At 47.3% G+C, this 21,493-nt stretch overlaps 9 protein-coding genes across 9 annotated transcripts; 5 read left to right on the top strand and 4 right to left on the bottom strand.

The window, feature by feature from the left end:
* Positions 1-1,002: 1,002 nt before the first annotated feature.
* Positions 1,003-2,070, top strand: L228DRAFT_284645 (hypothetical protein; the record flags this gene model as incomplete). Its single annotated transcript, XM_018336248.1, has 1 exon — positions 1,003-2,070. The coding sequence occupies one exon, from the start codon at positions 1,003-1,005 to the stop codon at positions 2,068-2,070; it is 1,068 nt and encodes a 355-aa protein (XP_018186255.1).
* Positions 2,071-2,129: 59 nt separating this feature from the next.
* On the bottom strand, positions 2,130-3,721 carry L228DRAFT_249489 (putative 26S proteasome regulatory particle subunit Rpn8). Its single transcript, XM_018333102.1, has 3 exons — positions 3,403-3,721; positions 3,059-3,330; positions 2,130-2,990 (listed from the first exon to the last, which is right to left on the bottom strand). The coding sequence occupies exons 1-3, from the start codon at positions 3,584-3,586 to the stop codon at positions 2,394-2,396; spliced, it is 1,053 nt and encodes a 350-aa protein (XP_018186254.1). The 5' UTR covers positions 3,587-3,721; the 3' UTR covers positions 2,130-2,393.
* A 976-nt stretch (positions 3,722-4,697) lies between these two features.
* Positions 4,698-5,832, top strand: L228DRAFT_197688 (adenylate kinase 1; the record flags this gene model as incomplete). The annotated part of the gene is made up of 4 exons (XM_018329614.1): positions 4,698-4,860; positions 4,949-5,001; positions 5,074-5,228; positions 5,436-5,832. Coding segments are annotated over 4 exons (768 nt in total), but the record flags the coding sequence as incomplete, so codon positions are not given.
* Positions 5,833-6,355: 523 nt separating this feature from the next.
* Positions 6,356-8,303, bottom strand: L228DRAFT_177484 (NADP:D-xylose dehydrogenase). Its single transcript, XM_018329528.1, has 3 exons — positions 8,198-8,303; positions 8,026-8,046; positions 6,356-7,645 (listed from the first exon to the last, which is right to left on the bottom strand). Exons 1-3 carry the CDS (start codon positions 8,235-8,237, stop codon positions 6,528-6,530), a joined length of 1,179 nt encoding a protein of 392 aa, XP_018186252.1. The 5' UTR covers positions 8,238-8,303; the 3' UTR covers positions 6,356-6,527.
* A 394-nt stretch (positions 8,304-8,697) lies between these two features.
* Positions 8,698-11,551, bottom strand: L228DRAFT_249485 (hypothetical protein). Its single transcript, XM_018333101.1, has 6 exons — positions 11,302-11,551; positions 10,662-11,174; positions 9,817-10,595; positions 9,570-9,765; positions 9,150-9,506; positions 8,698-9,086 (listed from the first exon to the last, which is right to left on the bottom strand). Exons 1-6 carry the CDS (start codon positions 11,467-11,469, stop codon positions 9,033-9,035), a joined length of 2,067 nt encoding a protein of 688 aa, XP_018186251.1. The 5' UTR covers positions 11,470-11,551; the 3' UTR covers positions 8,698-9,032.
* Positions 11,552-12,413: 862 nt separating this feature from the next.
* On the top strand, positions 12,414-13,260 carry L228DRAFT_249483 (hypothetical protein). The gene is made up of 4 exons (XM_018333100.1): positions 12,414-12,652; positions 12,707-12,731; positions 12,790-12,799; positions 12,864-13,260. The coding sequence occupies exons 1-4, from the start codon at positions 12,500-12,502 to the stop codon at positions 12,994-12,996; spliced, it is 321 nt and encodes a 106-aa protein (XP_018186250.1). The 5' UTR covers positions 12,414-12,499; the 3' UTR covers positions 12,997-13,260.
* A 1,584-nt stretch (positions 13,261-14,844) lies between these two features.
* Positions 14,845-16,997, top strand: L228DRAFT_177435 (hypothetical protein). The gene is made up of 7 exons (XM_018329527.1): positions 14,845-15,004; positions 15,058-15,566; positions 15,616-15,822; positions 15,873-16,009; positions 16,062-16,432; positions 16,484-16,588; positions 16,658-16,997. Exons 2-7 carry the CDS (start codon positions 15,157-15,159, stop codon positions 16,847-16,849), a joined length of 1,422 nt encoding a protein of 473 aa, XP_018186249.1. The 5' UTR covers positions 14,845-15,004; positions 15,058-15,156; the 3' UTR covers positions 16,850-16,997.
* A 96-nt stretch (positions 16,998-17,093) lies between these two features.
* Positions 17,094-18,733, bottom strand: L228DRAFT_249480 (Coproporphyrinogen oxidase). Its single transcript, XM_018333099.1, has one exon. It carries the CDS (start codon positions 18,442-18,444, stop codon positions 17,482-17,484), a length of 963 nt encoding a protein of 320 aa, XP_018186248.1. The 5' UTR covers positions 18,445-18,733; the 3' UTR covers positions 17,094-17,481.
* A 1,992-nt stretch (positions 18,734-20,725) lies between these two features.
* On the top strand, positions 20,726-21,280 carry L228DRAFT_213271 (light chain 3; the record flags this gene model as incomplete). The annotated part of the gene is made up of 3 exons (XM_018329976.1): positions 20,726-20,815; positions 20,937-21,169; positions 21,238-21,280. The coding sequence occupies 3 exons, from the start codon at positions 20,726-20,728 to the stop codon at positions 21,278-21,280; spliced, it is 366 nt and encodes a 121-aa protein (XP_018186247.1).
* Between the last annotated feature and the right edge of the window lie 213 nt (positions 21,281-21,493).

The raw sequence follows: 21,493 nt of genomic DNA, 5'->3' as shown, positions 1-21,493 counted from the left end.
ATTGCGCGATATTATACCGCATAGAATATTTCCTTTATGGACGCAGCTATAGATGGAGAAGCAGTCGGCAAGACGACCTGGAGAAGGACTTCAAACATCTCGTTTTGCAGCGAATAGCGTTTCTTAAGATGAACACTACTCGGCCTATTGAATTTCCTGCTTAGAGCCTTATAATAGAACTGTTTGTGTCTATCAATTAATGTACCTAGTTAATTTCTATTCGTATAAGTCACCGTGAACCACTCAAGGATTACTTTCGTTTAAACAATTGTCAATGAAGATTTTCGTTCTTCCAAACGATTGAGTATTGGACGAATAAATACCAAGAAGGAGAAAAAAAAAGTTAAACGGGGAGGAGGCTCACAGCGCTAACAGCGCGGAGAGGAAACAAAAGGCGCAAGGCACAAGTGACAAAAACCAACGAAAGCAAGAGAAATCCAACTGGAAGAATCACAACGCAACGCTAAATACAGGAAATCGACATCTGCGCGTCTGCTCAATCGGAAGGATCTTTTATGCGTCCACAAGAACTGATGGCATCTTCTAATGTTATCGAGTCAAAAGCGTCTTGAATACACGAAAATGTAATTTATTTTGATGCGATCGAATTAAATATTCATCATAAGTCACAAAATTGCAGTCGGAGCAGAAAAAGCCGTGCAACGCAAATGCAAAACAATACATAGCCCGGCTGGAATATCCACAGTTAAAGCTTCGCATGGCGTTCAAATAGACTTCTTCCCTATTCTGTCCAAACAACGGGTAATCCCTCGTGTATACCGACGTCCCAGCCCTATGGGCTATTACACGTGGGACATCCCCGATTTATCAATATCAACATCAAAACATCCTGGGTTTCCCGCCATATCCTTTAAATTCTATATGAATATTATTCCCTGGCTAGATTGATATTTTTTTTTTTGCAAAACCCTCTCTCTCAGTCCATAGGAAAGGCAGCAAACAAAGGGTCAAAAAAATGGAGTCAAAGTTACCCAGATGATCATGACCTCCCAATCCACCATTCCATCGCCGCGGGACGTCCTCACTTCTCTGTTCAAGCAAATCAACCAATCACATAGTAATTCATCCTTAAATACGACAACCTCGACAGCCGGCGCAGGACAAGCGGCTCCATCTACAACTGGACAGACTTATCAACCCACTCCCGGAAGCATACTGTTGTCTGCCTCACCTGCTATTCGGCGCATCTTTGTTACTTTACACTGTTTATTTCCCAATGAGCTTCTGCCAGCACTGGATCTGCTTGATCGACGCCTTGTCAGTCGATTAATCTGCCAGCAAGCTGTTGGCCCTTCAGGAACTTCTGCTAGCAAAAAAGTCCATCTTGAATGTCAATCTGGGTTTACAAAGCCAACTGCAACGCCAGATGAACGATATTACCGCCCATCAAACTCAAGAGAAAATGATGTTCAAATGGCGGAGGGTGAAACAGAACCGACAGCAGCAGCAAATGTTGCTTTTGACCGAACCGACGTGACCTCTACAGCAGCACATGCAACGCAGAGATTGCAGGGAGACAACCAAACACAAGCCAGACGCGAAAGCCGAATGAACAATGCTCTTCCTGATGAATTTGAAGAGAAGAAAAAGCCCCTCAAAGACCACAAGGATGAAAAACCATACATTTTCTATGTTCGCTCCGCAGCAAGTCTTTCTCGCCCGGGGCGGTTTTCGCGTGCCTATGACGGCAGATATTATGAAGTTCGCACAAAAGCGTGGAACTGTACATGTCCTGCCTTTGCCTTTGCTGCAGTTTCTTCGGGTTCTGGTCCTTTCTTAACTACAGCCTCTGACCCAGCCTTAGATCTTGTTTCAGAGAATACAGAGGCAACCAAAAGGCCACATCCTGGAAGACGCGGGGCAGAAGAGTCGATACGAGACGGGCTCAATTTTGGTGGTCTGAGCCTAGGCACAGGTCAAATGCCCGTTTGTAAGCATCTTCTCGCGTGCTTCCTGGTCGAAAATTTCCCTCTGCTGGCGAGTTACGTGGAGGAAAAAGAAGTGGACGAGGCAGAACTGGCTGGGTGGGTAGCGGGTTGGGGAGATTGAATCGGATTTATGATCTAGCTTTTCATTTTTCACCTTGCTTCACGTTGAGACATTATCAATAGTATCATTCCGCTGTTTAGGGATGAAAGGATCCCGTCTTTTCACCTCTTGAAGGTATTGTATTGTAAACCATATGCTCCATTTAGCCATGGTCTGCATCTATATTACAAAGAAAACATGATTTGTTGGATAAAGGGGAAAAAATGGCGTAAGAAAAATGCATAGAGAAATATATCGCCACCACTGTAGAGACGCAAATGCTCAAGGACGCCTGAGATCCACAGCGCGATAAACGTGAATATAAATCCGATCCGACATATCAATTAGCTGCTCTTCTTGTCGTCTTTGCTACCCTCTTTGGTCTCGACATTGTTCACGCCGTTGGCCTTCTCCTTCTTGATCTCGTCTTTCCTCGCCTCGTGCTCTTCCTTCTTTGCGTCCGCTTCATCCTGCTGTTGCCGATTCTGGATCTTGTTTTCGATCAGATCGTGGAAAGCCGTAATTGCTCGTATCAGACTGCTTAGGTAGATGGTCATGAGCTGATCATTGGTTTTTACACTCATGGCCTTGGCGAGCTCGTTATTTTCCGTCAGCGCAGAATCGTTTCCGCCTACAACTGAGGGTGTCTTGGGCGTCGATAGGTTGGGAAGGAGGTTGAAGACATCTTGCAGGTTTCCAAGAATGGCGTGATTGACGGGAAGTTCTTTGTCCAGCACCTTTTGCAAATACTGTCCAATGTCTCGTAATCGAAGATGCAAGCCCTGCAAGGATTGTAGCTGAGATGTTATGCGAGTGGAAAGTGTGCCGACAGCCACGTCACGAATGTCACGTAGAAGATGTTCCACGCCAATCTCTTCTGCCTCCTCTGCTTCGATGATAGAGGGCGTGTGAACAAAGGTCTTGGCCGTTGTCGTTCCGTCCTAATAATTACAATATGTCAGCTTCCATGTTCTCGCTTCTCGAATTTACGCCATCCCCAGCGACTCACGTCCTTGATCTCCTCCACTGCAAAATATGCGTCCGTCGGTACACCAACTTCTTTTGGCTGAACGTCGATGATGACAAGTAGAGGATTGGGAGTGTAGCGCTTGAAAAGCTCGTTGATTTCGAGATCCGACGCCCGCAGCTTCGGACCAGAGTGGTACCATCCGATGAGTTTCTCGCGGGCGTTGACTTTTTTGAACATTTCATTCATCCCCTCAACGTAATTGTGGTCCAAGAACCACACTGATGGATCCTTCTCGTCCTCCTCAAATGGCACTGGAGAATGTTTGTCAGCAACAGATGATACGAGATTCAGTAAGATGTAGTCGGGAAAAGCATTGTACATACCGGCAAAACTGTTTGATACTCTGACATTGTTGCCAGTGTTCTGGCCAAGAAGCACACCGACAACCCGCTTGCGGGTACCCTTTGCTGAACGTCCGTAATGGTCGGCGGCGGAGAGGAGGACCAACGGTGCCACTGAAACGGTTCGCGTCACGAGAGACAGCGTCTCCGCTGTCGTCGCGGGCATGATGAGACTGAAACTGAGACTGGAAGCGTAGGAAATTGTTTTGCAGTCTCCCGAAACTGGAATAAGCCAGCTAATCTATGTAAATAACTGAATGCGTCAAAGGTGAGCTCAAGTGTGATATTACAATAGACGATTAGGACTGCTATGTGCTACCTCTCTACTATGGCCGTCGACGTATGGGAGAGCTTCATCAACCTCATTGGGCATAGTGCCATACTATCACGTGATTAGACTGAGCTAGCTTACATAATCGACCATGTTGCTACTCTGATCAGATTTATTTATGTGTTCAGAAGCATGTGGAACGATTGTCCAATGGAGAGAAAACAGTGTTTATTCTAAACATGATCGAATAGTCTTTTGCGATTGATAGGCAATTAAGCATAAATTACTTGCTTTTTCTGTCTGTCTTAGAAAAGACTGGCGGGTATCCGGATGGATGAATACCTTACGTAGGAAAGTCGCGCAGAGAGTGCGTGGGAATAATGAATTTGTAGTGGCCCAGAATCAGAGTTATTTTACTAACATCAGGACATACCTGGAGCAGATCTTCCGTCATCGCTAGCAGAACAAGTAGAGCTCCCCTGTCTAAATCCACATCCTTGTTGTCAAGAGCCTCATGATCATACGAATGAGAGAAATGAGATCAAGCGATTTCCGTCTCACTCTCTTTCTTCTTTTTACTGCCATGTGCTGTAATCTAGTAAGTAGTCTCGATCAAGCCGAGGATCGGACGGCCCGTTCTTATACTTTAAAGAACATGTAGCTCTATTTAATTATTGATTATGGCACGCCTCGATTTCTACTCCGGACAGCAACCGAGCGATCACTTTAGGACCAAAGGAGCTGCGGCCATGGAAACTCCCCCGGCACGTTGCTGGCTTTAGCCGATAGTTTACTTGTAGCGGCAACAAGCAGTACAACCCCCCAGACCTGCTATATCTCAACTAAACGCTTTTCGCGATATTTAATCATTCAACTCCAGCCCCCAAGCTGCCGTTGAATTGACCTCTTCGCCCCTCTCCCTCCTTCTTCTTCACCCATTCCCAAGGAGACAATCTCCCATTGCAACCTTAATTAGGTTTCAATTCCCATTCTTCCAGCTAAGAAAATGGCCCCGACTACCGACGACGCTGTCCACGCTCTGAAGGACCTCGTCCACAAGCTGGAGAGCCGCGTCAATGACCTTGAGTCCAAGCTCGGAAATGCGTCTCCCTCGCAGTTGATCGCTCCCTCGTCTATCCGCATGATCCTTATGGGTCCTCCTGGTGCTGGTACGTTTCTCGGAGCAATTGTGGGGGATGATATAATCCTGGTAGAAGCTGCTTCGGATGAGCGGAGGCTGACAAGATATGCGTTTAGGCAAGGGCACTCAGGCTCCTAGAATCAAGGACAAGTTCTGTGTTTGCCATTTGGTGAGGCTTGAATCCAATTGTCTTGTTTTCCAATGCCCGTGAAAAATAACGCTAATTTGATTTGCAATCAAGGCCACTGGTGACATGCTCCGTGAGCAGGTCGCGAAGAAGACCAGCTTGGGTCGGGAAGCCAAGAAGATCATGGACCAGGGCGGTCTTGTCAGCGATGCGATCATGGTTAACATGATTAAGGACCAGCTCGAGAACAACACTGAGTGCAAGAACGGGTATGTTCACCTCTTCTCTGTCCTATGCATTTCCGCGGAGCGCAGATGTCGGGTACTGCTCAACATCTTAAAAAATCGGACGAAGCAGTCGTCCATCATTATCTCCTTCTCATATCCCTGAAGCAAATCTCGGGCCTTTGCATTTGATGCTCTCATTGCCCTTACTGCCGTCTACACTCCATGATCAACCAGGCTAACATGTAACAGCTTCATCCTTGACGGTTTCCCCCGTACCGTCGCCCAGGCCGAGCGACTGGATGACATGCTCGAGCTGCGAAAGGAGAAGCTGCAGCACGCCGTTGAGCTCCAGATTGACGATGCGCTCCTCGTGTCGCGCATCACTGGCCGTTTGATCCACCCCGCCTCTGGCCGCTCATACCACAAGATCTTCAACCCGCCCAAGGCGTCTATGAAGGACGATGTGACCGGCGAGCCTCTGATCCAGCGTTCCGATGACAATGAGGAAGTCCTCAAGAAGCGTCTCGCTACCTACCACGATCAGACCAACCCCGTCGTCAGCTACTACCAGAAGTCCGGTATCTGGCGGCCCATTGATGCTAGCCAGGAGCCCGGCCAGGTCTGGAAGAGCTTGCTTGGTGTCTTCGGCCAGGTGCCCGAGACGAGTCCTGGCATCCTGACCAAGATTGGCCTGAAGAACTAAATTTCCGTGAATTCCCGGAATAGAGCGAGAAGTCGGACTGGGGAAGGCAGGAGCGAATAAGCAGCGGCTCAGTTATCGGGACTGCTCTTTTGGACTCTGAATAGCCTCGGACCGTCACGTTCGCTCGCGCCTGCCAATATGATCATCATGTATTATGGCTGGCTACTTCAGCGAGCGATCAATTCGCGCTCTGCTGGAATTTCACTGGCCCGATTTTCGTCATTTATCATTGTGCCAATCCTGTGACAGAACGGGGGCATATGAGTTTTCGGTAATTTTCAATATTCGGACGTGATCTGGTGGAATCTGTGATATTTCTCCCCTCTTCTCTGGGCATTTTCCCGCAGAAGAGAAAAAGCATTCCAGCCATACCAGTTGAGCTACCGCTAGATATATTTTGTCCATTTTTTCATTTATTTATTTGAATGCTGATGTATGTAATATGATATATAATCTCTATGCATCCATCATTTTACTACTTTTACATCGAGTTCCTTCTCAGCGCTGTCTCTTCTTTCGATTTACTTCTTCAATTATAGCTATTTTAGCTTCAATTCTCTTTCCCATTCCCCTTTCCATTTCTTCCCCAACTGTTCCCCTCACACCCTTCACCAAACGTCTTTGCAGTTTCAAACTCTCTAGAATCCCTCGAGAGGATACTCTGCACTCTCGATTCTCTCGGGATACACCAGTCCATTCTGCCTCCTCACCTCATCCATTGTCTCCATGATGGCGATACTTTCCATCCAGCCGATACTCTCACTCTCCTTGCGTCCGTCGCGCAAACATCGCGCGCATTCATCCGCTTCGTAGAACATGCCTTTTCCACCCCCTGGCACTGGAAAACGTACCTCCTTTGGCTGTCTACTCACACTTCCCTCCCCGGGATTGACTGTGATAAGGCGGTAATTGTCTGGGTGGCAGGGCAATCCATCGATTTGGATCTCGCCTTTGTCGCCGTAGATACGAACGGACGGGCCGGTCTCGCTAGATGTCCTGAGTGATGTCGTTGCGATGCCCTGCGAGCCGCCATTGTAGCCAGGAAACGTCATGAGAACAGTGGTGTTTTCGTCGCAGCCCGTGGGAGCGTATTTTGTCATGGACGACGTGACTGTTGGTGGGAGAGGATTCTGGGATGACGGCTGCGTCGAATGCGAAGATGTAGAAGGAGAGGACTGGAGGTGATATAAGATCTGGAAAACCCAGTTTATAGGATACACGCCCAAATCCAACAGAGCGCCACCAGCCAAATCCATATTCAAGAGCCGATGGCTATCTTTCCACTCCTTTTCCACATCAGAATGCATGCTGAAATCCGCAACTATGCGTCTGACTGGCCCAATTGCGCCCTCGGTGACCAGCTGCTGGACCTGTTTTGTCGCGGGGAAGAATCGAGTCCACACGGCTTCCATGAGGAACACGCCCTTTTGCTTTGCCGTTGCCACGAGTTTCTTCGTCTGTGCGGCATTGACAGTCAACGGCTTTTCGCAGAGCACGTTTTTGCCTGCTTTGAGACATAACATGGCGTTTTGGAAATGATGCGAGTGCGGCGTCGCAACGTAGATGATGTCAATGTTTGGATCGGCCACGAGCTCGGCATAGGATCCATATGCGGCGGCACTAGAGGGAGCGCCGCAGTCTGAGAGGAATGATCGTGCGCGTTCGGCGGAAGTGGATGATGCAGCGGCGACGACGGCATGGGTGACATCGTGTACGTCGCGGGTTGTAGGGTTGACCAGAAGGTCTGTTGTGAATGCTGAGGATTGCAAAGTAGTGTGAGTTTGTGGTTGCGCATTCATCTGTTATTAAATAAGACACAAACAAGACAGGGTATCGTGTAGGCAACGGTCTGGGAATCCATGGATTTTGGAAAATTGGATGGAAGTATGCCTTAGTAGAGGGAGGATGGGGTGATGCAGTTGACAGAGTTAATGAGCTTGTAAGGGAAGAGAATCTTTCTCCTTTGTGATGAATGACACAAGCAATATCAAGGAAGATTGTAAATTTTCAGACAGCAGTAATAATGCTAGAGAAGTCTAGCAGGAAGAGGCCAGCTTGAATTTAATGAAATTGATAGGAATTGAACTTGTCAGGAGGCTACTATGACTGAAGCTAAAATTTGAAACTGAAGCTTACTTTTTGCGATCCCACCAGTAGCTGTCAAAAGAAAATATATTAGCATTAATACCGCAACTCTTCTTTCATTTCCCGCAGGAGTAAGGATAGATACAGAGACCAGAGCTCAGCAGCTCATGACAGTATCATAATTCAATCGAAACGTAGCTTATCGGGACAAACGGCGACTTACCTAGGATTCCCCAACGAAGGGTATATGATTTCGAAGACATTTTGAAATGAATATATAGGTCAAATAATACTTTAAATGACAAGGTCTAGGCTCAGTTCAGTGCTTTGGTTTTCTTTTGTTGAAATATAGGATTGAGCAGTTGGCATTTAATCTGACAGCAAGTGCTGCGCATATCTATCTGTTGTGCCCCGCTATCAACAGTGGGGAGCTATCACTGTATGATCTCATTAGTTCGCAACTTACCGTTACCCCTCGGCTAGACATGCCCCGAGTCAATGACCTAGATGGACTCAGATAGAATTACACCTCTAACAGTTGATAGTGGAATGAATTTTTTTTGCTGGATGTTATGAAATTGTTTGTATTTCGTATTTTCATGGACTACTATAAGCTTGGCGTGAAGTAGTTGACATAACATTTAGCACGGTTCAATGATTCTTGAGTTTCCGGACACAATATTTGATTTATACATATTTTTTTGATGAAATTGATAAAAATTTATGAGAGTTGAATCAAATACAAAGAGCAATTCAAAATCAAGACACTGCACAAGCCATCTGATTGCTTTTCTAACTTATTTGACTGAAACCAGCCTCTTCAATCCATGAAATTTTTGCTCACACTATGATGCTTTCGCTATCTTGAGCGTTTTCACGCCCTTAATAAGTCCCGAATCCACATATGAAATGCTAACCCAAAGCAAACCCCAGACATGGGGGGAAATCTAGACAAACCCCATGCTCATAAAAACACCAAACACCAGTAATGCATAGCAACGCTCACGCAGAAATAAGGCCAATGCAAAGTTTCAAACAGATGTAATGGACAGAAAGCGTTAGGGGATGTTTTCTTTCTTGATCCGCGCACGTAAAGCGTTAAGATCGCCATCCTGTAATTACCAAGATTAGCTTCGTTTGAAAGAACAAAATTTTCTATAAAATTGAGATCGTACCTCTGCTTTTCGCTTTCCGAGTACAGGCTCAGGGGTGGCATCTCGAGCTGGAGTACCTCCTCTTCCATCCTTAGTAGCCTCCGCAAAACAGCTTGCGTGATAGGTCCTGCCACCAACACGTACGGCATCCATCCAGACCCATTCCTGCGCGCCATCATGCCACACAGTCTCGAATCGTTCCTGACAAATAGGGCAACTGACATTAGCCAGGGCCGGGTCGCTGGGAGCAGCAATGTACTGATTCTTAAGATCTTTCTTCGATTTTGCCGAGGTTGCTTCAGCTGAACCCGCAGCAGCCGTCCCATTGGAGTTCGTGTCGTTGAGGCCCTCGTCATTTTCTTTATAGTTAATCCATTCCTAAAAGTGTAATCGGTCAGTAACCTTTACGTTCGCACACAAGCGCTCCGATCTTGGACATACCATTTCATCAAGATACCAGCTCCGGTTCTGACCACGTTTAACAACGTCCACTAGTCGTTGATTTACACGGAAATGCCAATCAAGGTGGCGTGCTTTTTTGTTTCTGCCTTCCTCCGTAGTCGGGAACCTTCGCCCGCATGATGTGCATTGGCTTGGCTGAGCTTCATATAACGTAGATATCAGTTTAGGGCGTGGTCTGTAATCCGTGAGCACGTGAACAATCAACTTATCCCACTTTGATACTTACATTTTCAAGGAGGCAGTGGTCATTTCCACATCATTTTCAATCTCCGCAAGCGCAGCACGCGCGGGAGTCGCAGATTGAGTAGGGGGTGTGCCCATTAGGGGAATCGTAGGAGGGGCAATAGGGGGCATTGGGAATACGGCGGGATTCAAGGGCAACGCAGGAGGTGTTGCTGTAGATAGAACATTTGCGGGGGGAAGTAGACCGGCAGCTCGCAATGAGGCTACTAATGGATTTTCAGTAGCCACCGGCGGGACTGGAGCCGCTGCTACTTGTGGCTGCGCAAATGGGAGTTGCGGTTGCGGTGTAGAAAACGCCGACTGCACAGGCGGCGGGGTCGGCTTCTGCTGAGCCCTAGCCGTAGACGCCAACAGTTCAGCGAGTGCGTTACTTGAAAAGAGAGATTGCAAAGACGCTCCTAGTTGCTGCCCATTAGGCTGAGGCGCGGGAGGCTGGGGTGGCTCCGGCGCTTTTATGACTGGAGGAGCTGGTATGGGCGTAGGCTTGGAAGAGAGAGAAAGTTGTGCTACTTGATCTCTGATGAGCTTAATCTGCTCTGGGGGCAACTTTTGGCTGCGCAAAATGCTTTGCAAGTCAAGAAGCGCCTTCAGCCTTGTTTGTACGCCTTGGTCATATAGATTTGTGGCAAATTCAGCGCGCGCGACATCGATCAAATTAGCAATGTCATTATTCAATGTATCTAGAGTGTCCGGAGTCTGCGTTGGCTGCTGGTAAGGGCCAGGCTGTGATAAAGGTGTAGGAGGATATTGTTGTGGATATTGCTGTGGATGCAACGCCTTGTCATCAGTTATCCAGTATCGATCCTGCTTACCTCCCCTCGCACATACCTTGTGATTTCCGTATGACGGCGTTACGCCGTTGCTGTTGTTATTATTATTATTATTATTGTGGTTGCTATTGTTTCCTGAACGGACGCCTGAGGCATGTGCGCCATATGGAAGTGCAAAAGGTGTAGAACTTTGCGGGGGCGTGGGAGTGTTGCGCCAATGCATTGGAGGGGTGGCAGTGGAACGTCCCCGGTGCAATATTTCCTGTTGAGCTTTTGCTTGTTGGTGCTGCTGCTGTACTGCAGCTGTCTTGGCCTTTATCAATGCATTTTCAATGCTACGAGTGATTTCAACAGGGAAGACGGGCCGCGTATCCATGGAGCCAGGAACAGGCTCCTTCCATGTTTTCAGCATCTCATCCAACTTCTTCCGGATCTGATTGTCGACCAGCGTATACGCATTCATAAAAGTCTGATAGAGATTTCGTCCAAGGAAGAGAGTATATGGTGTGCCTACGTTCTTGACAACAGAATCGAGGACATAAAGCGCAGGGAGTTTTCGATTTGGAGGTGCCTATTAGTCAGTTAGTAAGGTCTGCTGCCATTAATAAAAGGAATTCTCGACCGTATTCGAGCCTTGAAAGAATTCGCTGTGAAAGATTTTACTGCAAAGAGTTTTAAATGCAGGGGTGAGCGCTTACGGTCCGGATATGGTTTTCTAACACCCTTGAGATGGCCATCGCATGTTCTGTATTCTCCTTGGCGATAACTGTTAGATTGCTAATTTCATATCTCGAATTCAGGGTGAGATCTTCGAGAGAGTTCTTGTAATCCTCAGCCACCTCATCAGAGGCTAATCCCGAAGACATAATGGGCGATATCGCAAGTTGAAACGCTAATGGGTTAGATCTCAGGAACAATAGCGGGAAAAGTAGTGGATTATCCACAGATGGAAAGCTGACGAGCACTGCAAGCTTGAGGGACTTGCGCGATATGCAAGAATTGTCAGGGTTTCTTGTTTTTTCTTTTTCTCTTCAGCGCCCAGCTTCTCCAAAGGCTCTGCTCTTGCGCGGACAAGGATCAAAAATATCTTGGATCGTTGCTAGCTAATTTCAAAGAGAAAGACATGAGAATACGACAGGTAGATGCAAGCATTCAACTAGGATAATGCCCCTTCGCCTGCTGACAGCCAGCCCTCCTGATGATGCCTTGAACACTCTTCAGCCCAACCTCTGTTGCACTCAACACTGTCCAGCCGCCCGACGATCACAAGGGCATAGAAGAAGCAGGGAAAACGTGAGATCCACGAATTCGAACGTGAGAAGTATGAATGCTCAAGGACGATACGTATTCAACGGGTAAAACGCTTCCAAAGACGAACGAATTTGATGATAAGAAGATGATTTAGTTAGATTATGTCGCGGCAGGAACTGTCGTTGATCAAGCGGCAATTACTTGCGGTCGCTGATTTCAAGCGCACGTGACCAGAAAATTGCGGCAAATCCCGACCAATAGGTCCCGACTCTGTTGCTCCCGAGTACCGCAGGCAGTATATTAGACAATAGTTGCCTATCCAGAAAGAGATGCGGAACTCTGAAGAAGGGGTCAATTTCTCAAAATTTCGAAGATGAAGAGTCTCAATTTCTAACAGCCAAATAAAATTATTGCAACCTTGTCGTATAAGAGAAATCCGCGACTTTTGAGCCCCGCCGATTCACAATTAAACCGTTTTGGGCAAGCTACCACTGAGTTGCATAGATGGTCTTCTTCGCTTGCAGAAAATGCCAAAGTCTCACCATATCCGCTTTCGTCATCGCTGCTCAGAAGGCACGTTGGATCAACCGTTGTTCATATTCAACTCTATTCAATATTCAAAGTGAAGAATCAAGACATTTTACAATGAAGCTATATCTCTTTACTGTTGTTCTGGCTTTTCTCATCGCTGTTGTTTGTGCTGCACCTCCGACATCCGATCGATCCGTAATCGTGAGCTACCCAAATGACACGCCGGCTTCCGTTATGACACAAGCAAAGAAAGCAATTACTGATGCGGTCTGTTTTATCCGTCTCACTTTCTGTCAAGAGCTATCATTGACCTTTTCATAGGGAGGTATCATCACGCATGAGTACAGTAAGTCTTCCGCCTTCGAAACATCCTACAAGCTGATTATACTAACTCTGCCACCTAGAACTCATAAAGTAAGCCAGGGCCCGTCTCCAAGAGACATACCATGTGTCGACTGTGGAAACTCACGATTTGTAGGGCATTTGCAGCAAAGGCTCCAGCGGCTGTGTTTGACACGGTCGAGAGCATGTCTACCAAATACAATGCATTCATCGAAGATGACGAAGTGGTTGGAATCAACTTCGGAGGCAACGATATTGGAGACAACTAAGCCATGTGCATCCTGATTGTTTATGAAGTCTGGTTATGCATATCTGGGAGTCCGTGATCGATACTTATGGTTGGGTTGTTGAATTATTACTGAGGGCAGCGCGGTGGAGTTACTACGGAGTAGGCCTTTGTGGTAAAGGAAGTGCATGATGAATGTACTGCTTCCATACCTTGGCTGCATGGAGAGTTACTTTCTTGATTATTGAGAATGCTTATCACTGGTTAAGAGAGCTTAATTTCGTTACTTTCCACGATCCACGCTACAACTAAAAGATTATACTCATTTTGGCTTTGGTAAAACCAGGCTAAGCATCCATCTATGTGACAGGTATTTGTGAATCACATGCATGCAGATAGTCTGATAGAAACCCAGTGTAATGCTAAAGACATGCACATGAATAGAAGCGTACTTGTGGAATGCACATTGATAAGGGCCCCCGCGTTCGCGTCACCAAGAGTTTATACCGTCACTAGCGTATAACCATACGCCGGCACTTTCCACTTTCCTGCTGTCAAGGGTCGCCGGGGTCGTGGACCTTGTCGCTTGGTCGAGTCGCGACGTCAAACCCGTTCATAAATATTACTGGACAGGGAACATGAGATTGCTCCCGACGTGACTCTTTTCACAGCTGCTTTTGCCAGCCTCAGAATGCCCCTGGCGCTTCCTTTGCTCCGAAATAGTATTCATCCTCAGCTTTGCGACTTTCCTTAAAACGGGGCAATCCTAGCTCTCGGAACCATGGATTCCAAACCGTCGGCCGCAAAGGCACTGCTGCAATGGGTAGGAAACTGCTGTTTTGCAATTTGTTGAACCGCGCGTGTCCAAGATGCTTACCTAGAAATACTGCTGTAGGTGAATACATTCGCTCTGTCACAAACTGTGTCCTCGTTGGATCAGCTTTCCGATGGCACTCTTCTATGGGCCGTTTGTTGTACGTGTGCCATCGGGATACTCAGGCATAGAATTTCAAACAGCTAATTAGCCCGCCACCTTTGGCCGATTTCTCCAGCACGCATTGACCCTGATTATTTTGCAAATGAGCCTCAACCAGTCTCTGGGTCAGACAATTGGCTAGCCAAATGGCAAAATTGTAAGCTCATAACGTTCTGCAGCAGTTACTGGCCCGCTAATGATGGTGAAGTGAAGCAGGTAAATAAAGCCACGACAAGCTTTATTCGCGATGTTTGCAAACAGAGCTTGAACTTGAACAACGGGCTCGCGCCTGACTTGAAGGCTATTGCAACAAGCTCGTCGGACCAAGATGCCACAAAAGTACTTTTCGCCGCCCTGGAAAACAAATCCGGTCCATGCTGACTGGATCAACAAACAGCTCCTCAAGATCATCCTGATGGCTGCAATTGGATCGCCCAAGACGAACGAGCAGAACATTGCTAAGATAGCTTCGCTAAGCATTCCGACACAAGCATCCATCAAGGCCATAATTGAAGAGGTAAATTGGAGATCTTGAAATAATGGTGGCCGTTCCAGTGATGTTGATGTTCTGACGATGGACAGATGCAATCGGCCAGTGAAGACGCCGCGACGCCCGTTTCACCCACATCACCAGGAGGCAACGGCGAGAACAGCATGCCGGTTATCGACCTGGAGCTGCACTTCGAGGAACGGCTCGGAAAAATTATGGCAGAAAAGGACAACTTAGCACGAGACAACAAATTACTGCAAAAAGACCTCACTAGTCTGCAAAAGCGACTCGAGCATTTGCAGCAAAATAACGTGAGTTGCTATCGGAATGCGTGAGGGTTTTTAGCTGAAGCGGTGATAGGATATCCTCCAAAAACGCTTAACGGATGCGGAAGATGCTTTGAAGAGCCCGAGACAAGATCCCGAAAAGCGAGAGCTTTGGAATAGAGTGTAGGTTATCCTCCACTATTGAGTGTTGTATGGCGGTATCTCACGCGCCAAAAGGCAAAGGCAGTCGGACACCATTTCTGCGCAAGAATCCAAGCTTGTGGCTTCTGAGGAAAAAGTTGAGAACCTGCAGCAAACGGTAAAAGCTTCTCCACTGCTTCGTATTTTGCCCTTGTTAACCATGTGCGACAGGTAACCTCCTTGCGGTCCTCTTACGGAAGCTTGCAACAGCTCCGCGATGAGCTTGATGAGGTCAAGGTCGAACGGGATGACCTAGAAAAGAAAGCCAACATGGCGGAAAGATTTAGGCAAAAACTCGAGGCGAGCAAAGAGATCGAGAAAGAAGTTAACGTATTACGTGAAAACCTCGACGAAGCAAATGAACATTTAAAAGAACTGGATGCAATCAAGAAACAGTGCGCCGGACTTCAACTGGCAAATGCAGAATACCGGAAAAACTTGCCGATGCTAGAACAGGATATTCATGAACTGCAGAAGATCAAACGCAGCCTAGAGTTTGAGAAATCTACCTTAGCACAGAAATTCGATCGAGTCAATGAGCAACTGGTAAAAGATCAAGATCTCCTTGCCGAACAACAAGACAGGATAAGGGAGCTGGAGGCGGACCACGTGCCGTTTGTACAAGCAAATGGAAATTTAGATTCCGAACTTGCTTCAAGCGAAGAAGATTCTTCTGCGCTGTACGTTGCTCAGTCTACTCTTTGAAATGCTGTTGCTAACGTAACGCAGTAAACTCGAGAATAATAATCTCAAGGCCGAAATCAAGAAGCTCAGTGAGCAATCAACTTCGCCAGAGAAGTTCTTGCTCGAACAGCTCTTGGAGGATGCAAAGACAAAAACTGAAATATTTGAAAGAAAATATCTAGAGGTGCACTCTGAGAAGCTCGTACTTGAGGCTTCTTTGAACGAGCTCCGTCAAGAAGATCCAACAGGAAGGTAATATATCTTCACGACCCTTGCGGCAGTAACATACTCACCTCTTTTAGTGCGCGAACGTTTTTGTCACTTCGCGAAAAACTGCAAAATGCAAAGGAAGAGGCTGCAAAAACCAGCAAAGAGCTCAACGACGCAAAGACGGAGCTGTCGAATGTCAAACGTCAGCTGCTGACAGCGCAAACGGACTGTAAGAGGACGGTTGGAAGGTTTAGTAGAGCATAAGACCTAATTGTTTCTAGTATCACTCGTGGACAAGGACCGGTTGGAAGTGCTAGAGGGCGTCAAGAAAGCAAACAGTTCTCAGACAGAGGAATTGTCGAATGAGATTGAGCAGTTCCAAAGACGATACAAAGACCTAGAATCCGACTTGGACGTGCAGAAAACTCTTCTCAATGCGGCTTTGCTTGGAAAGGGAGCTCTGCAAGAAGAATTATCGAATCGGCTGACAAAAGAGTCTGACCGAGCGAGTGCTGAAATCAAGGCAGGAATAGAGCTCCTCAAAGCGGCGGCTGAAGGTCAAGAAGGCAGTCAAGGCGCGTTGGAGGACCACATTGGAAAGATGATGTCCAAATTAATCGAGTACAGAGAAAGAATTTCCAAGCGGTCAGAGGTAGAGATTGCATTTCTAATGATATATTCGGGCATTGCTGACTTCTCAAAGCATATTAAAAAGCAAAATGAGATTATCATGTCACTGGAAAAGCAAGTCGAAAATGCACAAAAATCTGCAGCTGAAAGTAGCAGCACAGATTCGTCCGCACAAGAGGTATGTAGTATAAGACGAGCATTTCTCGAGTATATCCGTATAGGACGTGAGGCTAACAAGGTACACAAGGCTGCTTTGAGAGAGGAAATGAGAAACATCCAGCGCGAAAATTCGCTGATTGCAACGGCTTGGTATGACCTAACCAGCCGATTACAAACAAATAGTGTCGTGGTGCAAAGGCGCAACGACGCACCCAAAAGCTGGCTTAACAAACAGCGCCAGCTGCTCACAGCATCAAGCGCAAGCGTCCATCGAAGATGAGATGGACCCAAGGCCATTAATTTCTCAGAAGCGCGGCTGGTTTTTGTAAAATATCCTTTTAATTTTATATCCCCCTTGACCTTGTGGTTTAATCTTATGGTATACTTGCTGGAGATTTCCATTTGAGTCTTTGTCTTTTTCATTCTCAGGACCGGATGATCACTGGTCACCGACCCATTCAGAGCGCCTTTTTTTCGATTCTACATATTTGGAATTGTAATAGAACATGTCAAGCTCGCATAGAGGCGACATGCAAAAGATTATATGCTTGTAAGAGAAGTCTATTGTACAGTACATGATATACAAGAGCTACCTAGGTAGATATTACAAGAAAATTGATACATGCCAGATCTATCGCTGCGATTCTTTTCGAGGCAGTTGCGACGGCAAATGTATAAGTGAAGGGAGTGAGACTTTTCGACGCAGGTCTATTTTTTTTTTAGAGAGATGGTGATGTACAGCGATTGTTGCCGTACACGATGCACCTGATACTGTGCACTGCTTTTTGGCCTCAACGGACTCAGAGCTCAAATGAATTCTGAACTGTAGGCGTGCTTACACGGAAGGAGGGCCGTGATGGGGACGAGTAAGAAGCGGAGGATGGAGAACGGAGAGAGAATGGGGAGAGTAATTTAGAGCCATTCTACAGGCTGCTTGAGGACATTCAACAGTCTCTCCTCGCGAGTGCCCGGCTCAGGGGAATGCATATACTTCCACTCGGCCGTCAAAGGCAGACTCATCAGGATACTTTCGACTCTGGAACCGGGGGTATTCAGACCAAACTGTGTGCCTCGGTCATGAATCAAGTTAAACTCGACGTATCTTCCGCGTCTTATTTGTTGCCATTCCTTCTCGGCCGGAGTAAAGGGCATGTCCTTGCGGCGCTCAATAATAGGAACATAGGAAGGGAGGAAAGCCTTCAAGCAGTCCTGAACATAGGAAAACAGATTCTCCTGATCCTTTTCAGTCTCATCGAGATCGTCGAAGAAGATGCCGCCCACGCCACGGGATTCACCGCGATGCTTGATGAAAAAGTACTCGTCGCACCACTTCTTGAAGCGCGGGTAGTAACTCTTGTCGTGCTTATCGCAGGCCTCTTTAATCGTCTTGTGGAAATGAATCGCGTCTTCGTCGAACAGGTAGCTGGGAGTCAAGTCGCAGCCGCCGCCGAACCACCATGCCGTTGCCTCGCCGTCCTCATTTGCCGTCTCAAAGTACCGGTAGTTCAAGTGGACCGTGGGCGCCATGGGATTGCGCGGATGCAGCACCATGCTCAGCCCCGACGCGAAGAACTCGACGCTGTCCACGTCTGGGTCTAGCGCCTTGTGGTTGACGCGCATCTTCTCAATCGCTGGCCGAGGTAGTGTTCCGTATACCACGGAGATATTGACTCCCGCTTTTTCAAACACGTTGCCCTCCTGCAACACGCAGCTGATGCCTCCGCCTCCGTTGGGGCGGTTCCATGTGTCGAATTTGAAGGGCTTGCCGTCAATTCGTGATAGCTCGGCCACAATCTCAGATTGTTGCTCCTTGATGAATTGCTCCATGCGCAGACGCATTGGCGATGTGACGGTCACGCCGGACTCGCGTTTCATTGTGGCATCGCGCTCTGCGATGGTGGGCGGGTCGAGATGTTGAAAGGGTTGGGTAGTCTTGAAACGGGGCAGTGTTAACGTTTGAGAAGCACATGGGGAAATTGAACGCCGAGGATCAGGATAGCTGGGGTTTGGTCAAGGAATTGAAGGGGATATTTGCATACCATGCTGTAAACTAGACTGCCGACAAAGACTGCACCAATGGCAATTGAAGCAAATGTCGTCCTTGATGAACGTAGAGCAGGAGTAGACGTATGCGCCGCAGAGTGACGAGGTCGAGAGCTTGTGAAGAAGCGCAATGAAGATGAAGTGCTGCTGGTTTTGTATGCAACTGAAGCAATGCCTCCTTCAGGAAAAAGAACCCGTCCAGATGATGCTCTTGAAGTTATCCGTGTGCGAACTGCCCCCGCAGCAGCCGCGTGGAGGGAGGGCATCGTGCTGGTTATAAAATGTGACCCCGGCTACTACTCTCTCGGCGCGCGCGCCGGTTGAGAAAATCTGGACTGACTGTTCCCTGAACCGGAAGAACCGAAAGAGGCACGCCAATGCCTCGGGGGGAGGGGTCTGTCGTTGTGTCTGCTAAGCAGCCGGTTGCTGGGCTGTTTATGGGGTGATGCGACACGATCCGCAGTCGTCAAATCAGCCCAGACCTATTCCGATGTCTGTTTCGGCCCTTCCATCTACTTTAAGTGGATGTGTTCGGTGCAGCATCTCCGGTCGCTTACTTACGCGGAGTCTCCGCTGCACGTAGTAGTGGTATTTACACACATGGACCCTGAATTGATGCGGATATTTCGTAGTCTTTTGTATTTCCGTTCATTGTTCAGGAAGACAAGGCCACTATTTTTCGTTCGTTGTTGCTTGAATAAAAACATACGGTTTTATGAACATGATTATCATGATCTGTCAGAAATGGAATATCAGGATTTGAAGTCCAACTTAACGAATTATTTACTTCCACTTTTCATACAATTTATATCCTCAAACATCAACGGAACCAGGCATGATAGTCAAGAATGAGTTTGATCAATATCATTTCGATACGGATTCTTGTTACTCTTCGTATACTACGGAATCAAGACCTCAGTTCACTATCTTCGAGGTGGAATCTTATACCCGTCCCTCAGCACAGATTGTTCTCTCATCGAAGGTTCTCTCTTTCTTGTGCTCTCTACTCTTTCTTTTCCTAAAATGTTATTTTAAATCGAAAGGGCAAAGGGTCATCCCAGAGCTTAAACGTTGGTACAACGTAATACTAGAGGAAGCATTGAGAAGAAATCATACATCTTCCCCACGCATTCTCATACTGGGAATATAGCTTGTGAAGGCATTTGTTGAGACCTGGAGCTTTGCTCAAGTGATCGCCAAACAGAATTCAACTGCAGGCAACAATAGTCCAAATTAATTCATTTGCAATCAATTTGAAAGGAAGAAAAGCAGGTGAGTCACATGATTAGACAGTTCACTTGTCTGGTCACGCTGCCTAGTCAAGAGACAACGTCTTTCGTATTGCACATGATCATCATCTCTGCGTCATTGTCTGAGAGTGAAGACAAAACATGGACACGGTCAATTTGTTCAGATTTGACTGGTGACTCTGTGGAATTGATTCTGTTGCGCTTGAATATGGCATCATTCATATGCGTCGACATTGGGATGCTTAATCTCGCAATGACGTGCAGAAGGGTTATTCGCGGCATTAATCAGCAGGGTGGCATAGGGAAAGTACGCGCGCGTCGCGTAGATTGGCTGCCGCCTAATGAGCGTAGCGAGTACCTTGGTTGATACAAGGTATCTGGGGCAAGGATAAGGTATCTGGTACGACCCACTGAGTGTGTTCTATACGGTGGTTTAAGTTGGTAAAGGTGGTCATTTTGTCCCCCCTCGCTGCCCTTCGTTCACCCCTCGTTGGATTATTTGGGTTTAGTGCCCCTCATCAGCCACTCTGGCCCGCCTCCATTCATCCCTCACTCAGTCATACCCTGACGCTAAGGCTTCCCTCTTGCTCTCTACCTAAGTTATCTCTAGCAATCGGGCTCTCTATCAGCTCTCCCAGCTCTCCCGGCCTACCGACCTGGACTTAGTAGTAGTCATCTAGTCAACCAACCTCCACCGCCTCCATCATCTCCACCATCGCCGCTCGCTCTATCTTCTCATTCCTACTCCTCATCACTCACACCTCTTACTCTCAAACGACTTCCAGCTTCTAGCTACCTCCAGCTCTTCCAAACAGCTTCATCACCACATCCCATAGCCTTTTTTGACATTCCAGTCAATCATCATGCGCTCCAAGTTTAAGGACGAGCACCCCTTTGAGAAACGCAAGGCCGAGGCGGAGCGTATCAGGCAGAAGTATACCGATCGCATTCCGGTAAGATAACCCCGTATCACCATTATGCTTCCTGTTCTTTGTCTACCTTTCCCGGGCCGGACCCGTCCGGGCTATGGATTGAGCAGCTTCACTGACCTTTGCGTGTCGCTCATTTCATTAGGTCATCTGTGAGAAGGTTGAGAAGTCAGATATCGCAACTATCGATAAGAAGAAGTATCTCGTGCCCGCCGACTTGACCGTTGGTCAGTTTGTCTACGTGATCCGGAAGCGTATCAAGCTCTCCCCTGAGAAGGCAATCTTTATCTTCGTTGACGAGGTCTTGCCGCCCACCGCCGCACTCATGAGCAGCATCTACGAAGAGCACAAGGATGAGGATGGTTTCCTCTACATCACGTTAGTCGCGCATCCCACATCCGCAGTTTGCCGCATTCTCAAACATATAATGCTAACTCTCGCTTTAGATACTCTGGCGAGAACACGTTCGGTGACGAGTACGCGTGCTAGATGATTGATACCACAAATGTTCCCCGTCTCGGCCACGTCAATATCGGTTTCCTGTTCCGCGCCCGTGCTCTTCTTGTGCTTGCTTCTGCAGGCCTGCGTTTGATGTCGGTTCTTCCTTGTTTGGGGTTGGTGGCTTTGATTTCTGCTCTTTATGCTTTGTGCATTGGATGGTTTCATGATTCATGTTTATTTAATGGCCACTGTCTCGTGGAT

Source organism: Xylona heveae, assembly GCF_001619985.1.
Source record: "Xylona heveae TC161 unplaced genomic scaffold L228scaffold_9, whole genome shotgun sequence".
Taxonomy (NCBI): Eukaryota; Fungi; Ascomycota; class Xylonomycetes; order Xylonales; family Xylonaceae; genus Xylona; species Xylona heveae.
Note: the sequence above shows the minus strand (reverse complement) of the source record. Positions and strands in the feature narration are given on the sequence as shown.

Coding starts and splice junctions, on each gene's coding strand:
- L228DRAFT_249483 (XM_018333100.1), top strand. CDS start 12,500: ATGAAGCTATATCTCTTTACTGTTGTTCTGGCTTTTCTCATCGCTGTT. Junction 12,653..12,706: donor AGAAAGCAATTACTGATGCG/GTCTGTTTTATC, acceptor ACCTTTTCATAG/GGAGGTATCATCACGCATGA.
- L228DRAFT_177484 (XM_018329528.1), bottom strand. CDS start 8,237: ATGTCTTCGAAATCATATACCCTTCGTTGGGGAATCCTAG. Junction 8,047..8,197: donor CCTTCGTTGGGGAATCCTAG/GTAAGTCGCCGT, acceptor TTCTTTTGACAG/CTACTGGTGGGATCGCAAAA. Junction 7,646..8,025: donor TACTGGTGGGATCGCAAAAA/GTAAGCTTCAGT, acceptor TGCAATCCTCAG/CATTCACAACAGACCTTCTG.
- L228DRAFT_177435 (XM_018329527.1), top strand. CDS start 15,157: ATGGCGGAAAGATTTAGGCAAAAACTCGAGGCGAGCAAAGAGATCGAG. Junction 15,567..15,615: donor GAAGAAGATTCTTCTGCGCT/GTACGTTGCTCA, acceptor AACGTAACGCAG/TAAACTCGAGAATAATAATC. Junction 15,823..15,872: donor CAAGAAGATCCAACAGGAAG/GTAATATATCTT, acceptor CACCTCTTTTAG/TGCGCGAACGTTTTTGTCAC.
- L228DRAFT_249485 (XM_018333101.1), bottom strand. CDS start 11,469: ATGTCTTCGGGATTAGCCTCTGATGAGGTGGCTGAGGATTACAAGAAC. Junction 11,175..11,301: donor TAGAAAACCATATCCGGACC/GTAAGCGCTCAC, acceptor ACTGACTAATAG/GCACCTCCAAATCGAAAACT. Junction 10,596..10,661: donor CGTCATACGGAAATCACAAG/GTATGTGCGAGG, acceptor TTGCATCCACAG/CAATATCCACAACAATATCC.
- L228DRAFT_249480 (XM_018333099.1), bottom strand. CDS start 18,444: ATGAAACGCGAGTCCGGCGTGACCGTCACATCGCCAATGCGTCTGCGC.
- L228DRAFT_249489 (XM_018333102.1), bottom strand. CDS start 3,586: ATGCCCGCGACGACAGCGGAGACGCTGTCTCTCGTGACGCGAACCGTT. Junction 3,331..3,402: donor AGTATCAAACAGTTTTGCCG/GTATGTACAATG, acceptor AACATTCTCCAG/TGCCATTTGAGGAGGACGAG. Junction 2,991..3,058: donor CAGTGGAGGAGATCAAGGAC/GTGAGTCGCTGG, acceptor TGTAATTATTAG/GACGGAACGACAACGGCCAA.